We start from the raw sequence: 18065 nt of genomic DNA, 5'->3' as shown, positions 1-18065 counted from the left end.
AAAAAAAAAAAAAAAAAAAAAAAAAAAAAAAAAAAAAAAAAAACGTACGGAGGAAGGGAGGAAAAGAAGAATGTTCAAAAACAAAACAAACAAATCAAGTTGAATATATAAAAGAGCTATCAATTCCTTTGGGCAGAATCTCATTTATACTAGTCTGGTCTCAAGCTCACTATAGAGCTGAGGGTGACTTTTAATTTCTGATCTTTCTACTCCCATCCCCTAGGTGTAATCTCCATGGCTGTCTTTTATGTAATGTCAGGGGGAAAAAGAGGCCTTCTTGCCGATACTGTACCAAATCAGCTCCACCCCAGTCCCATCTCTCCATTTTTATGAGCCATTTTTAATTTATATTCCCATATCTGTGACAAATGCCTGACAAGCAACTTTAGGTAGGAAGGCCTTATACCAACTCAGAGTCTTAAGAATGCACTGTATCATGGTTGGGGAAGCATAAGAGTGGCTGCGTCCACAGACAACAGGAGCTTGCAGAAGCCATGCCTCACACCTTGGTGGCTCAGGAAGCAGAGAGTTCAGACCAGAACCAGAAGCGGTTATCACCTCGCTGCCTGCCTCTAGTAACCCACTTCTGCTAGCTGGTTCACATGGCCTAAGGGTGCCACAATATCCTACAGCAGCAGCACCAGTTTGAAATCAAATGTTCTAACTCAAAAACCTGATGGACATTACAGATCAAACCATACCACCGTACTAACGAGAGGAAAATTGCAGCACTGGAGAGACAGCTCAGTGCTCAAGAGTACTAGCTACTCTTGCAGAGGACCTGGGTTTGGCTACCAAAATCCACATAGTAGCTCATGAGTATCTGTAACTCCCATTCCAGAGGACTGGACTCCCTCTTCTGGCTTCTAAGGGCACCAGGCACACATGTGGTGCACAGACATATATGCAGGCAAAACACCCACCCACATAAAAATAAAATAGTTTTAACTGCACGTCAAGATCCTACACTCACAAGAAAGGTAATGTAAAAAAGGTTCTAGTCGGGGAACGAAGGAAAAGTTTGCAGCTCGCATCTGAATCAGTGTTGAGAAGAGGGATGAAAAATAGCCAAGTGCTCAGAGTGAGACGGAAGAGGGGCAGGTCATATGTCTTATGAACCATAAATATACCTGGCTCCCAACCAAAGCCTCAGCCTGACTGCCCAAACATGAAACTAAGCGTGCTTCCAACTGCGAGCACATAAGCAAGAGACCTGGCTCCGATGCTATGATTCCAATGGCAGAAAAGCCTATTCTATTTAAAACAGTCAAACGGGTTGGGGAGACGGCTCAGTCAGTAAAGTTCCGGCGGAACAAGCATGAGGACTGGAGTTCAGATCAGCAGCACTCATGTAAAAGCTGGGTGCAGAGGCACACATCTGTAAACCCAGCACTGAATAAGCATATATGGAGACCGGTGGTCCCTGGAACTCATTAGTCACTCCACCCTAGTCAATTGGTAAATTGGCCGGGATTAGAGAGATGGCTCAGTGCTTAAGAGCACTCGCTGTTCTTTCAGAAGACCCAGTTCCCAGAACTCTGTGTTAGGTGGCTTACAACCACCCTAACTCCAGTGCCAGAACTGGTGCCCTCTTCTGTTTTGTGCAGGCACTGCACTCATGTGATGCAGTTAGATGCAGTTACACATATGCAGACAAAGTAGACATAAAAGGTAAACAAAATTATAAAAACTAAGGTAGAGAGCAACTGAAGACCATGATGCTGACCTCTAGCCATGACATGTGTACAAACGTACACGAATCACACAAACATATACATCTCTCTCTCTCTCTCTCTCTCTCTCTCTCTCTCTCTCTCTCTCTCTCACACACACACACACACACACACACACACACACACAATCTAAGGAGCTTTTGCTTAACAGAAAATCTGTGGTTAATGCCCTTCACAGGATTTTTGAGCCAGAATATCAGCATGGGATGAATTAGACACCAATCCCTGATGGCCTAACAGGTACCAAGGAGAAAGAGGATTAGAAAGTGAGAGTTTGGTAGAGACAATAGAACCAAGGAGGCCATCCTCTGCCTTGCACACAAAGGAACAGAAAAGAAGGTCTTCAGGCAGAGGAAAGGTCCTAACTCGGGCCTGAGTCACATGGCCCCCAAGGAGCCTATGGAGACAGTGTGGCAGGGAATGGCCAGAAAAGAAAGAGGAAGGCAGAGGAGGAAGCCCGTATTGGGGAGGGTTGGGAGGATCTGTGTGAAGGATGCAGGGGGACAGCATGATAAGGATGAGCCTTGGCATTTTGGACTAAATGATGACACCATCCACTGAGCCAGGAACATCACAGAAGCTGACTTTATCCTCCTGACCCTTTAGTGAATTTGAGGCCACTGAATGAGGTTCTCTCTGTCCCGTGTCTCCTCCTGTCTGCTTCTTATCCTGTGTCACTTATCACCACTTCAGGGACCTTCATGGATATGACTACCTTGTCAGTGTAGGTGTGCCTCCCCAAGTGACTCCACCTGCCTCTATGATTTCAGCTAATGTTCTCATGTCCCTCCAAATCTACGTCATCACACTCACAGAGGCTTCCAAGTTCTGCACTGGGGGTAGCACTTGGGGGGGGGGCACCAGGGGGCTTCCTGCCAGGCATCTCTCTCGATCCAATAGATCTTCCAGAGAACTGTTTAAATACCAGAGTTCATAGCCAACTCTTTCCTCCCTTTCCCTTGGCGCCTCCTTTCTGGACACACTGTTTTTGAACTGCCTTTTGCTTTATATATCAAGTAGATGTCTCCAGAAATCCTGAGTGACACGATCTCAAAATTCACCTAGTTAACCAGGACTCACCAAATTGTAAGAAGTAACATAAAGAGGTTTCTTGCGCTTTGCTCAGTTTCCTTCAAGGGTCATACTATGCCAAAATATACTATATTCTTATTTAAAAGATACTGAAGTCCATACAACCATACACTGGATTCAGACTTTCCCTATTTTATCTCCATTCCATTTGAAAGTGTTTGTTTGTCTCCATACAATTTTATCCCATATGTAGAGTTATGTGATTATCACCACAGCCCAGAAAAAGAACAGTTCCATCACCATAATGATCCCTTCTCCTCACCTTTAACAACACATGCCCTTGTCTCCACCTCTCCTATGCCTCCATACTGCACCCATCCCAAACCCCAGATAATCACTAATTTGTTCTTCACCTTCTGAGTGATGTAATTCCAAGAAAATCATATACACAGAATCATGCTGTTTATAGGGTTCCACACCGCCTGCTTCCATGCACTACAACACAATAAACTGTAGTAATAAGAGTGGCGGGGCTGCATCCCTGGCACCCGGCTGCCCGCATGGCTAGCTTATGCCCGAAATAATTACACGGAAACTATTTTCTTTTAAACACTGCCTGGCCCGTTATCTGTAGCCTCTTATTGGCTAGCTCTTACATATTGACCTAACCCATTTCTAATAATCTGTGTAGCCCACGAGGTGGCTTACCAGAGAAGATCTTAACCTGTGTCTGTCTGGAGTGGGAGAATCAGTTGTATTTTAATTTCAAAGTATAAAAAAAATACATTAAAAATACTAATAGTCAGACATGGGGCACACACCTTTAATCCCAGCACTCTGGAGGCAGAGGCCAGTGGATCTCTGTGAGTTCAAAGCCAGCCTGGTCTACAGAGCAAGTTCCAGAACAGGCTCCAAACCTACAAAGAAACCCTATTTCAAAACAATAAACAAACAAATAAGTAAATTATGAAAATAAAAAAATATTAACAGTCAGGATCTGTTGTGGTAATTTAAACTGAGCAATAATATCTTGAGTGAATCAATGAAATAACAATATGAACCAGCAGCAATAACATCAAAAGAAAAGTAAAACTAAGCCAAGTATGATGGCACACTCCTATAATCGGGAGGCAGAGGCAGGTGGAGCTCTGTAAGTTCAAGGCCAGCCTGGTCTACAGAGTGGCCAGTCAGGGCTACACAGTCAGACTTCAGATTTTCAGATTTTGGAGTATCTACACAAACTTTGAAAATTAAGCATCCCTTATCCAAAAACCTGAAATCCAAATTTCAGAGCATCCCAAATCGCAGGATTCTGGAGTGGGTAATGCATGTACCCTGTACAGGACAAGTAAAAGAAGTCACATTCCAGCTTGAGAAACTAAAGGGTGACTCAAAGAAGGCTAGAGCTGGAATAGTAGAGGGCAGGGGAGAGAGGATGAAAGAAAACGTGAACATCACAGGTGAATGAGAAGAATCAAGGAAGGAGAGAATGAATGAAAACAGGGCAGAAGCAGGTCTAATGTCTGTTAGTTAACTAACAAAAAAGGACAAAGGACCCCTGGGAGGCAGGGCAGGGCCAGGGCCTCCCAGCTCCAGCTCAGTTTTTCACTCCAGAACACAGGATCCAACAAGCACAGGAAGAACGTTGTGACCACAGGCACAATGAGCTAACACTTCACACCTTCAGGAACGGTCAGACTCAGAAAAGAAACAAAACTACCTTGTGCTGGGGAGGCTGTGAGGAAGCAAACCCAGTCTACTGCTGCTGGACTCCACAGTCTAGCTCTTCCTGACAAGGCTAAACATAGTGATAGCACATGATTTGGTAATTTCTAAAAAAACCTAAGAAGGCTGAAAGTCCACACAAACCTAAGCCACACGAGAACCTGTACTGAATGTTTATAGCCATGTTAATCACAACAGTCACGGGAGAAACAAGCCAGGTATTTGTCCAGTGAGGAACAGACAGACAACACTTAAGTGTTCGTCTGTGCGGCGGAAAGTCATTCAGCCAGAAAGAGCTTTAGTACCAGTCCATCGCTCTACATGGAAAAACCTTGAAAACTGGATAGTAAAGAAGTCAAACACGAAAGGGCACACAGAATATATATATATGTGTGTGTGTGTGTGTGTGTGTGTGTGTGTGTGTGTGTGTGTGTGAGTGTGAATGATATGATCACATCAGGGAAGTCCAGAGACTGAAAATAATCTAGAGGCTGCTAGGGGCTGAGGGACATGGGTGGTAGAGAGAGACATTTCGTTTGGAGGTGATAATGTTATAAAATTAGATGGTTAGACAACAGCAATAGCTAGGCAACTGCGTGAATATACTGAAAAGCAAACCACTGTGCACTGTAGATGAATGGATTTTGTGGTATGTGGAAATGGGAGTGTTTTCACATGTCAGATGGGAAGGGAAAATCATCCTGCTACACAGAGGCTTCTCCAGTTCAGAGATGGGAGGTATAAAAGTCCTGTGTGTCGAGCCAGCAACATGGTTCAGTGGGTGAAGAAGACCGTTGCCACGCCTGTAGCCTGAGTTCGATCCCCAGAACACACACAGAAGAGAGTGAGACCTGACTCCAGTAAGTTGTCCTCTGATCTCCACACTCAGGTGCATGTGCGTGCATGCGCACACACACACACATGCATACATAAGCTCAACTGACAAAACAGGCTAGATGTGTCACACACCTATGAACTTTGGAGGCAGTGAGCTGGAGGCCAGCCTATGGTGCCTGAAACTTTTACCGGAGGCATCAGCAAACTGATGGCTTTTGACAGGCACTCTCCTTTGTGGGTGTGACTACTGGTAGGTAGCTCAGGCCTCAGTGGCAGGCTACACACTCATGTTCTTATGTGCAGCACTAAGTGGATTTAGGAGACTATTAATAACAATAAAAAAAGACAAAAAGACAAAGTTGGGAGCGAGATGGGGCAGGAACTAGGGGGAATTGGAGGGAGGGAGCGGCACATGGATACACTCAGTACACATTGGATATATATGTACAAAACTTTCAAAGAATAAAAATATTTTTAAAAAATAAACAAGCAATCAAAAACAACTGATGGAGCTTATGAGACAAAAGAAATGCAGACAGGTGGGAGCCACACATGCGGAAGCTTTCCAAGGCAGGTAAAGGCACCAAATCCAATCATCTACACAATAAGTTAAGAAATGTAATAGAAAATTATTCCCAAATTGAGACCCAAAATGTTAGAGCCAAGGGATAAGAATGACTCAGAAACAAAGCTGCTTTTCCTAAATTAAATCGCAGGAGACCGAAAGGATCTTGGAGCTGTTGACAGACAGACACCAAGCAAAGTGGTCAGAATCTTGTTTCCGGTTTGCCTGAGCTCACCACACAAGGCAACTGACAAAATCCTAAAAGAAATCTCTGGAAGAAAGGATATATATTCTAGACTCCAAAGGATTATATTATATTATATATTATATAATACACACACACACACACACACACACAAATAATGATGAGTGTGCCAGAAGAAAAACACAGCCAAGAACACAGGAAAATAAAGCATTATGAGTGGGAACCAGGAGAAAATAATAATCAAGGAACCGCGCCAAAGGCTTGACCAGGCAATTCATTAAAGAAGAAATCAACTTGAACAAGCCACACAGTAACAGGAGACATGTAAATTAAAGCAGAGTAATATAAACATGCAAATCCTGTAGACCTATATCATGATAACACTGACAAGGCCAAGCACTGGCAAGGCTATTACACAATGGCTATTTTAATGTGCTGCTAGTAGCCAGAACCAGCACAGCTGCTTTGGGAGACAGCTGGGCACCACTTCATAACAATGAAGTGACAAGGACTGTGAACCCCAGAAACTCCACTCTTGGGTATTAATTTTGCAAATAGGAAGCATCAGCCTTTTTGGTCTTTTACAACTCTAGATACTAGAAGGGTTTGAATCCAAGTGCTTTTCATTATATGGGTTCTAGCTGATATTTATCAGATTATAAGGCATAAGACACAGCAAACAGTGTATTAGCCATCAAAATGTATTTTTATTTATTAAAACTTTTGTTATAAAAGACTTGCAAATTAAAAACAACATACATGGAGCCAGGCAGTGGTGGTACACACCTTTAATCCCATACTGGAGGCAGTGATAGGTGGATTTCTGTGAGTTTGAGGTCAGCCTGGTCTACAGAGCAAGTTCCAGGACAGCTAGGGCTGTTACACACAGAAACCCTGTATCACAAAACCCAAAAATGAAGGAAAGAAGAGAAAAGAAATGAAGAGAGAAAAGAAAAATTATCAGGCAGTGAGATTGACCAGACCCAAAGTCTATCCATCTCAATGAATTCCTATACAGTTAGAATAGCCATTCCAAAGGTGTGGCTCCCCACACTGAATTTTACAGTTTAACCATTTTACACATTAATCCACCACTATAAAAAAATCCATGACAGAATTCAAACTAAAAACTAGCTAGCTTCATATCTTTTCTCATAAATCATGTCCATCTATATTTAATGCAGCACTATTCACAACAGCCAAGAAACATGAGCAGCCTACTGAGTTGATAAAGAAAAGATGGTAGATAAACACAACAGAATTCCATTCTACCACAAGGAAAAATAAAATCATAATGTTTTCACAAAAATGGGAATGTAGTAGGAGCTGCGGGCTGCATTCCTGCCGCCCAGCTCCCAGCCACCGGCTATCTTTACCCGAAATAACAACACACAAACTGTATTCATATAAACACTGCTTGGCCCATTTCTATTAATGTGCGTAGCACCACGAGGTGGTAACTTATCTTGCCTAACCCATATCTTATCTTGCCTAACCCATATTTAGTAATCTGTGTAGCACCAGTCTTACCAGGAAAGATTCAGCATGTCTGACCTGGCGGCTTGCTTCATCACGTCTGCCCTAGAGAGGGGAGGCATGGCGTCTGCCTCACTTCCTCTTCCTCCCAGCATTCTGTTCTGTTTACTCCACCCACCTATGTTCTAACCTATGAGGCCAAGCAGTTTCTTTATTAATTAACCAATGAAAGCAACAGATTGATACTACACTCCCACATCATGGGAGCAATTGCAGATCATTAGATTAAACAAAATAAGCCAGATTCAAAAACATCATGTTGTCATCTACCACACACATAACCTAGATTTTAATTTTTACATATATGTATTTACATGTGAGGGTACAAATCTTGGGAGCTCTTCAGGCAGGGAAAACCCATGGGACATGAAAGCAGAATCAGCATGCTGTGGGAGGGAAAGGACCAGTGTGTAGGATAGGGCTGGAGAAAGGGTCATCAAAACAAATAGAAAAGGCCATAATGGAACTCACTGCTTTTTAGACTATTCTGGCTTGCTTCCTGTTGCTCTCGTAAACACCATGACCAAAAGCAATTTGAGGAAGGAAGGGTTTATTTCAGATTACACTTCCAACAGTCCATCACTGAGGGAAGTCAGGACAGCAAATCAAGGCAAGAACCTGGAGACAGGAACTAATGCAGAGGTCATAGAGGAACACTGGCTGGTTTACCCTGGCTTGCTCAGCTATCTTTCTTATGCAGTCCAGGCTCACCTACTCAGAGAAAGTACTGCCCACAGTGGGCAATTCGGCAAGGAAGGCTGTCCCTCGTTGATGGAGTTTGTGCTTTCTCTACACTTTCACACATTATCCAAGTTTATACAAAACCACCAATTATTGCTGTAACCAAGTAAGTACTGTCTGAGCAAGTCTCTGGCTCATTTCCTGTTTATCATTTTTCATTGGTTCCCCAAAATAAAATGTATTAAGAAGGATCTGTTCCCACCTTTTAACATGAAAGATATTAATTCTCTTTGGCTATCTAAGCAAAAAATAAAATCAAATAAAACTAAATAAATAAAAAGTAAAAATAATCCACCTAAAGAGTTTAGTGACCACTGACCTAACCAGCAGGAGCTCAAAGCTCACTGAAGACTCCAGAATGGATTCTGACATCAGCAGAGCTGATGCCAACCCCCAAATAAGACCTGTGATCTCATTTCTTCCATCATATCTATCCTGAGGCAGTGATGAAAACCGAAACCTTTGGTGACTCATGAGTATACTGAAGTCAGAAAGAGGAACTCCAAAGTATATATCCAAAAGTCGTGTATGCTGCCTCAAACCCTAGTCTCAGCATTTGGGAGAAGAAGCAGGAGAAGTGTGTAAGATCAAGGCCAGCCCGAGCTACATATAGAGACCCTGTCTCAAAAGAAAAAGAGTTGTCAAGGGCTGGGGTGTGACTTGGCAGTGGGGCATTTGAGTAGCATGTACAAGGTTCTCATTTCCACCCCTAGCACCAAACACATACAGAGCCATCTTGGAAGGCACAAGATATACATCTGTGCCAAGATCAGTGGTGCTCTACCAGTGGAGATTCTGCCCTCCAGCACCCTGGGCACTCAGCAATTATCTTTATGTAGAAAAACAGGTGAGCAGGCTGCAACCTGTATCTGCTGGTTAAAGACAAGAGATGGTGCCAAACACCTTACAGAGCACAAAATAGCACCCACTTTCCCCCAACAAATTATCATTGCCAATGAACCAACTTTTCTTTTTCTGTTATTGCCCACCCCCATTTCATGGAACCAAGAACCTCAAATATGCTAGACAAGTTTCCTAACAATAAGCAATCCTCCCCCCAACTTCCAGGCATAATTTCAAAGGCATATATGGGTAAGGACCTGCCCTGTGGTCTACATATAGGAAGAGTTAAACCTCAGTAACTGTTTTGATGTAGAAAAGGGTCCCAGGCTGCCCCAGCTCAAGAGCTACTCTAGACTCCTGAAGACCCATGCTCTGTCAATTCCAAGGAAACCACCCTGCTGGGCATTATGCTCTCTATAGGAAGCCTTCCCACAGAGAAAATCCTAGAAAAACTTTCAGAGCCAACTAGCTCAGCCCCCTCACTAGAGAGAAAATGTGACAATTGACTGCACAGCATGGCATCATTCAAAGGGGTAGAAAAACAGAGATGGTCATGACACCAAATGCATGGCTTGATCTTTGCTACTTAAGTAACCAAAGAGACTAGCCTCATATTTACATTACACAGTTACTGCAACTAAGAGAACAGGGGAAAGCCTCAGTACTGGGGAAAGCAGCATTTTAGCTGCACCATGACAGCTCAGTGAGTTTGTGCCACAGTTTTGAAATTGTGGCTAAAGATCATTGGACACTCCTCCATTTGCATAGCAGAATTTGTACTGTTACCTAGAATCTCAACTATCCTATGTGAGTCGTAGCACATAGAGAGCAATGAAAGCAACACTTTGGAACTTCCAAGACTAGTTGATTAAAGTCATACTCAGGGCATATACCCAGAAATGCTGGAGAGTGGTGTTAGGGTTTCATATAACTCAGGCTGGCCTCAAATTTGCTGTGTAGCTGAGGCTAGCCTTGAACTCCTGATTTTCCTGTCTCCACTTCCTGCATGCTGGGATTACAGATCATCCAATGGTGATCAAATCACCACTCACTGAACCTCTCAGCAAGCTTCTGGAAGGGCTGAGTCTAGATTAGGTTCAGGAGTCTCTGAGCCAGGCTTCCCAGGCATCCAAGAGCAATAGAGGAATGACATGCAAAATGTCCAAAGTAACAGTGGATACAAAGCTGGAAAAGCAAAACCATCAGGTAGGAGACACCACTGGAAAAGGAAAGTCAGTGAATCTAGAAAGTATATTCCCTGACCTCAATGAAGCACCTGATCTTAGGCCCCTCTGGGCAGCCAAAACAAGCCTTTTCATTGTCATCTCACTACAGCAACGCCAGGCCCTTCCCTGGTACCCACAAATGCCCATTCAAGTGGCTTCTGTGCATTCATTACAGTTGCCCGTTATCTACCTCGTGAGAAGGGATGAAGACATGGCCTATAACATCAAGAAAAGAGTTGAAAACTTATCAGAGCTCTGAAGACTGAAATGTTATTTTTAACAAAATCTCAATCGTTTGATTTTACCAATAAAGACTCAGGAGCCAGATACTGGGGTGAAAGGCTGCTAGTTCCAAGAGGCAGAAAAAGCACCCACCTGACCTTCCTCCTCCACCAATGTTCCAGAAGCCTCCTCCTACGCTGTCTCCAAACACACTCCTCAAACTGAATGGCCCTCCCTTCTACTTCCTGTGCATCTCTCTATCCATATTCCTGACTCCCTTTCACTCTCTAAGGTTTTTCCTTAATAATCCTATGTTCACTTCCTATCAATGATTGCTTGTTCTGCCTCTTGACCTATAGCTGACTTTATTTGTTCCTCTTTACAATATTCAAGCAGAAAGGTCTTGGATTAAAGGTGTGTGCTAGGGTTGAGCCCCACCACAACTAGAAACCGTCTTTTCCAGTAAATAATGCAATCTCTGGGTTCACAGTGTGATCAAATATCCTGCAACATTGAAAGAATCTCCAGATCCTGTAGAAGACTAACTGCATAATGTTGATCCCAGAAACATTAAAGGAAAGAAAATTCTCTCTGTCCTCATGATGCCCAAGTCCCAGGACTGAGACAGGCAGGGCTAAGTAGCTTGACGTCAATCCTGCATACTTTCTGGGGCACATCTATCAAACCTGATACCCTGAGTCAGTCCACAGGTTCTTGCTAGGATCCCAGCCTGGCCACTCAGCTTTGCAGCACCTGGGGCCACTGTGGTCATGCCCAACTGTTGGCAACCAGTCCTAACACACAATTGTGTGCACCTACTTGTTGTAGGAGTCGGCTTATGTGCTCCCAACTGCCCAGATTCCTGAAATAACCACACAAAAACCATATTATTTGCAATACTGTTTGGCCAATAGCTTAAGCGTATTTCTGTCTAACTCTTATATCTTAAACTAGCCCATATCCATTAATCTGTGTATTGCCATGTGGCATCTGTCTCCAGCGGAGGTATATTGCTTCTCTCTGACTCCGCCTTCTTTCTCTCAGCATTTAGGTTAGTTCCCCCGCCCCAGCTCTACTCTGCCCTATAAGGCCAAGCCAGTTTTTTTATTTGTTAACCAATAAAAGCAACACATAGACAGAAGGACCTCCCACATCACCTACTTCTGTTTGTTTGTTTGCTGAGGCAGAAGGCTAGCCCCAAACTCAAGATCCTCCTTCCTCAGTTTCTGGAACACTGAGATTAATAGGCATTAATAGGCATGTGCCACCACACCTGGCATAGTTAGGAGATCATTCAGGTTTTTTTTATTTTTATTTTTGGTGTGGTGTGGTGTGGTGTTTTGGCTTGCATTGCTTTACTTTGGTTGGTTATAATCCAAGGCTAGCCAGGAACCTGTCATATAGTCCAGACTGTTGTAATTTTTAAAAGGCGTAGACTGCTCTCAAACTCACAGCAATCCTCCTACTTCATCCTCCCAAATGCTGCTGGTATTACAAACATGGGCTGCCACAGCCATTTTACTTTTTAAATTTATTTATTCATTCTTTTTGAGGTACTGGGGATGGAACCCAGGGCCTTGCACATGTTAAACACATGCTCTACCAATGAAAGCTCCAGCCTTGTTGTTTTAAACAAATATATAATTTATATACCATGCAGTCACCCTTTCACTATGTATAATTCAATGGTTTTTGAAGTACTTTAAGATTGTGCAAGCATCGCCTTTCTTTATTTCCAGAACATGTTCATCACTCTGCAAAGCCTTTATCCTTTAAGCAGTCACTTCCCATCCTCTTCCCCTAATCCTTAGCAACCACTAATCTATTTTTTGTTTTTATAAATATGCAATCTCTGAAAATTTCATGTAAACAATGCTGTCAAGATTTGCAAAGTGTATATCTTAAATATGGCCTGGAACATATAGATGTAGGATTAATATGTGCTAACCTGAAAGGGGTTCACTGGAAGACAGGTCCTGTGCTGAGCATTTCAGACACTCACACTTATTTAATCCTAATAACTGCCACATCAGGAGGATTATCCCCATGGTTAATTGAAGAAACTTGCCAGAAGTTTCCTAAACCCTTTAGAGCTACACGTTTTCCATGTAGGAAGTGAGGTATTGCACGCTACTTTTATTTCATTGTTTAAATTAACATACAAAGTAATGGGCTTCACTATGGCATTTTCATCCATATACTGTTGTACTTCACTCATGTTCACCCTCCCTATTGCCCATTACCATCTCCTAGTCTTCCTTCTGCTTCCTTCTTGCCTTTAGGTGATGTGGGAGTCCCCTCTGTATGCTGTGAATGATGGGGAACTTCAGCCAATCACATTCTGTTTAGGGTGTGTCCCCCTGGGGCCACACAAAACAAATAAAAACTTGCCTCTTCCTCTTTGCCCTCTGCCTTCCTGGATCGCTGGAACCCTGATTTGTAAGTTTTCTTTCTTCTGTTTATTAAAGCTGAATATTATTTTAACTTGGTCTGGTTAATTACAACTTCCGATCTACCATGCCCATCATGTAAGAATACCATTGGTGAATAAAGAAACTGCCTTGGCCTGTTGATAGGGCAGAACTTAGGTAGATGGGGAAAACTAAACTGAATGCTGGGAAGAAGAAGGCAGAGTCAGGGAGAAGCCATGTAGTCCCAACAGAGACAGGTGCTGGGAAATTTACCCAGCAAGCCACAGCCACATGGCAATACACAGATTACTAGAAATGGGTTAAATTAAGATGTAAGAGTTAGCCAATAAAAAGCTAGAGCTAATGGGTCAAGCAGTGATTTAAATAATATAGGTTCTGTGTGATTATTTTGGGGCTGAGCATCTTCCTTCAACATTTAGGTCATATATGTATATGTATATATGTCATATCTGGGAAAAATGTGATAGTTATCTTTTCCCCATTACCTTCTCTTTTTCTTGCCACATTACTACTCCCCTACCTCTCCCCAACAATCCTGGTTTATCTTCATGTCACATAAATGTAAATATATGCATGCATACATATATAGACTCAGCATCTGAGAGAAAACATCTGGGTATTTGTCTTTCTGGGTGAGTTATTTTGCTTAACATGATGACCTCGAGTTCTACCCACTTTCCAGCAAGAAATATATTTTTTTCTTGTTCAAAGATGAATAAAACTCCATTGTGGGGTGGGTAAGATAGTTCAGTGGGTAGAAGTACCTGTCATCAAGCCTGATGACCTGAGTTTCATCTCTTTGACCTACATGATGGGAAAAGAGGATCAACTAAAGGAAGCTGTCCTCTGACCACCACATGTGCCCTGTGGCATGTATGTGCCCCCAATAATAATAATTATTATTATATAATAAAATTGTTTTAAATTGCTTCAAAACTCCATTGTGTAAACGTACCACATTTTCATTAGCCATTTGTCAGTTGATGGGCATCTAGACTGGTTCCATATCATGGCTATTGGGAACAGTACAGTAACAAAGATGGTATGCAGGTATCTGTGTAGTCTGTTAACTTAAGGGCTTTTGGTTACATACACAGGCGTGGTAGAGCTGAATCATATGTGAGTTCTATTTGCAGATTTTGAGGAGTCTCATACTGCTGTCCACAATGGATGCACTGGTGCACATTCTCATCAATGGTGACTAAGGCCCTCCCATACCGTCATCAGCACCATTCTAACCTCAAGCAATTTTAATTTGCATTTCCCTGAAGACTACGGATGTCGAATACTTCCTCAAATATTTCTTAGCCATTTATATTTCTCTCTTTCAGAGCTCTCTATTTACTGGTTGGATGGTCCCTACTGTCCTGGAACTAGCTCTGTAGACCAGACTGGCCTCGAACTCACAAGATCTGTCTGCCTCTGCCTCCTGAGTGCTGGGATTAAAGGCTGCACCACCATGGCCCAGCTCCATTGTTTTTCAAGACGGCAACACATCATTATGTATGTCAAAAGGTAGAGCAGGTCACAGTATCAACCTTCCTGGGTTGGCTAATAAATGTGTGTGACGCACTAAGAGTCTGGCTCCTGGAAGGCCTTCCTAAGGAACAGCCCCTGTTAAGACTCTTACATACACAGCTGAGGTCCTTCTCCCTGGTGCTCAGAAGAACAACTTCCACACTCTGGATACCTTCAGATGACAAACCTGTCCTCAGAAGATACTTCAGAAGAAATAAGATACATATTGAAGTTAACTCCCCTTTGTCTTTAGAGAGTGACTTTGCGGGGGTTGGGTTTTTCCGAGATAGAATTTCTCTCTATAACAGCCCTGGCTGTCCTGGAACTCACTCTGTAGACCATGCTAACCTTGAACCCAGAGACCTGCCTCCCTCTGCCTCCCTCTGCCTCCCTCTGCCTCTCTCTGCCTCTCTCTGCCTCCCTAGTGCTGGGAATGAAGGTGTGTGAATGAGATCTTAACCATCCTTTCAACTTCAGCTAAAACCTGAGGCTACTTCCTAGAACCTGGAGGAACTTACACCTTATTCCCAGATGTGTTTCTGGGACTTTTTGTATGCCTGAGGAGGTTGCTGAGGCACAATCCATTACTGAGGACCAGGAACAAGAATAAAGGAACACTGGCAGAGCTCTGCAGACCCCAATACAGAAAAATTGGGTCCCTACCTTCAAAAGAAAACTACATCTGGCTCAGTGTTCTTAGATCAAGAAAATATCACAGGATGGCACTCTTATCTGTGTTGAACCCTGGTTATTTCTTCTAATATGTGACCACAGTCCTCTTACTTGGAGCAAGGATAACAGCTAACCTTAAGAATTATTGTGGCGATTCAAAACAAGATAATGCTAGGTGTGGTGGCATACAAGTGTCAGCCCAGGTCTCAGGAAGCAGAAGCAGGAGGATCAGAAGTTCAAGGACAACATTGGATACATAGCAAATTTGAGGCTACCAAATTGGGTTATATGAGACCCCATTTAAAAAAAAAGAAAGGAAGGAAAGAAGGAAGATATATTTTATACGTGGCACACAGAAAGCACCCAGGAAATGGTAACTGATCAATGAAGAACACATTCCTGGGTCAAAGACACCTTTGTGATTGTTAGTCATTATATGGACTGATTGAACAGGTTTAGAGAACTCATTTACAGGAAGCCACTGAAGGTTAGCAGTGGGGCAGCCTCCAGGTCTAAATTATACCCAGTGGGTTTAAGATGGCTACTGTGGAGTCACAGAAGCCTGGGAGCAAACCCTAGCTGCCAATTAATCACTTATGACATCAGCTCTACCCGCTTCCTCAGTCTCTCTGAACTCAAAGCTTGGCCATTTACAAGTCTACTTTCAAAACCCCCATGCCATAAGATGCAATTATCTAGCATGCACAGGGTTTCATGTTCCAATTCCAGTAAAGGAAAATAAAAGCTCATTTGTAGTCTTAGGAATCTCCCACAGTGTTTGGAACACAGCTCTCAAGGATAAGGTGGCCTATCAGATGGATACTTTTCTCTACAAAAGCGCATTTGTTAATAAAAATTTTAACCCCAAAGAGAAACTGAAAAAAAATTCAGCAGCTCTTTATCCTTGAGATTGCTTCCTTCTCTCCACAGCAGTCTATCCCGTAGATTTTATGTCTGGGCTAATTTTGCCCCTCTACCAGGTTGTCGTTGCAGACTGAAGACTTGGCTTTCTTTACCCTTTGCATCATCAGTTCCTAGAACCCAGACTGGCCATACCTTTGGAGCTCGCTAAAAGGTTCTTCTTGTAGCAATTTCAGTAGGGTTGTCCTTAACTATTTCTGTATCTTTTGTATAACTTCCTGGGCTAGGTGCTCTCCTCTTTACCAGTGTTCCTTCTATGTGGCATATATCTTACTAGAAGGCAGTGCTAGGACCAAGTTTTGTCTTCCTAAGCTTGTGTTTTTCATGGATAAATTTGCCTTCATTTTCAGAAAGCTCAAAGCACAATTCTTGCTCAGTTACAATTACACGGTTTTCTTGAAGCTGTTTTGGAGTTTTGTTTTGCTTTGTTTTTTTTTTTCCGTGATGTGGAGTCGGGACATAAATGTAAGAAGACTCTGCTGGTACTTGTTTACGATACTATTTCCAAACACAGACTGTATTTATCATAAGAATATGCTACTCAGACTTGAATGTTTCTGCAAATTACTCTAAATAAAACACTGAATCTGATTCAGGTCAGGATCAGGGTGCAAGATAACGCATTTCTGAGAAAAATCCCAGGTGATGCCCAGGTGGCTGGGCCTGGTGCATAAATTGTGTTGCACAAGGTGGAAGAAACTTGTTTCTTTGATTCAGTACAATTTCTGTGTCCATCTCCTCCAAAAAATATGGCCAAAGTCTCTAGAAGTGTAGGGACAAACACCAATAGCATGTAGAGAACTAATTAATATAAGACCCACAAGTTGCCCCCTCCCTCCCCATTTCCGCTTTGTCCCCACTCTAAGCCCACCGAGATCTAGCCAGGAAGTCACCTGGGAAGCTCTCCAGATGTTTTTGCTGCAGGTGGCCTCATAGCCAATTTTCAAAATGACTGCTTTTTCCAAGGTTTGCCCAAGATACACTCCTGGGAACAGCTGTTGTCACCAATGGTGGCATCTGCTTGGCCAGCATTTTAACATTCTAGTGTTTTAAAATCAGTAAGAAGGGTCCCATCATTCATCTTCGACTATATAATTCACAGTGCGCTCAGTCCCTGAAGCCTCAGACCCTCACCCCTAGGCCAAGAATGGCCAAATCGCCCAAAGCCCCCACTTCAGGCCGGTCAGACGGGGGGGCAGGGCCGCTCATGCGCAGACCGACCCCCAGGCCACAGGGCGGGGTCCCTGGGTGCCCCAACCCCCTTCCACCTTACCTCTCTGGACCAGGGTGGCCAAGGAGAAAACGAAGCAAACGAGGAAAGCAGTACGCCAGGCCACCATGACTGGGAGCAGGCGCAGGGGCCCAAAGGAGCACGGTTAGCGCAGGAGGGCCCGAGGGGGCGGGGATGGGAGGAGCTGGGGAGGAGGAGCCCGACACAACCGCAGGGCCCCGCCCAAAGCTGGCACCCGTTGCGCGGTCAGGAAGGACAGAGGAGAGGCGCGCCTTGATACCCGTGCTGTGGGGAGGGGGGACTCTTCTTCAAGGCCCAAGGCTGGAGACTGGGCGACACTACCGTCTCGGGGACTCCGCAGTCTGGAGGCGGGGCATAGGGCGAGGGCGGGGCTCGCAGACACTCGTTCTGTCGCTCGATCTGGATTGGGTGGCTTGCCTACTCCCTGCCGCAGACCCCTTCCCACCCTATCGTTGCTAGGGGAATGTCAGAAGAGGCCTGCAAGCCCCTGTAGGGCGCCACCAGAGGCCAGGGAGTGGGAAGCAGCAGTGGAGACGGTGCTCTGGAACGGCCACCCCGAGGCCACAACACACCGTGGCCCAGAGCTGGGGTGCTGCCAGCCAGCG

General features: G+C 43.8%; 1 protein-coding gene across 1 annotated transcript in view; it reads right to left on the bottom strand.

Moving 5' to 3' along the window:
- Cd99l2 (CD99 molecule like 2) overlaps window positions 1-17797 on the bottom strand; it is a 75347-nt gene extending 57550 nt beyond the window's left edge. The window contains exon 1 of the mRNA XM_050123610.1: window positions 17482-17797. Coding sequence (XP_049979567.1) covers window positions 17482-17548 — 67 coding nt within the window. The 5' untranslated portion in view covers window positions 17549-17797. The remainder of the gene's footprint in view (window positions 1-17481) is intronic.
- Between the last annotated feature and the right edge of the window lie 268 nt (window positions 17798-18065).

Source organism: Alexandromys fortis, unplaced genomic scaffold, assembly GCF_014885135.2.
Source record: "Alexandromys fortis isolate MF-2015 unplaced genomic scaffold, M_Fortis_MF-2015_v1.1 scaffold_206, whole genome shotgun sequence".
Classification (NCBI taxonomy): Eukaryota; Metazoa; Chordata; class Mammalia; order Rodentia; family Cricetidae; genus Alexandromys; species Alexandromys fortis.
The sequence above is the reverse complement of the archived record's forward strand: the minus strand, read 5'-3'. Positions and strand labels throughout refer to the sequence as shown.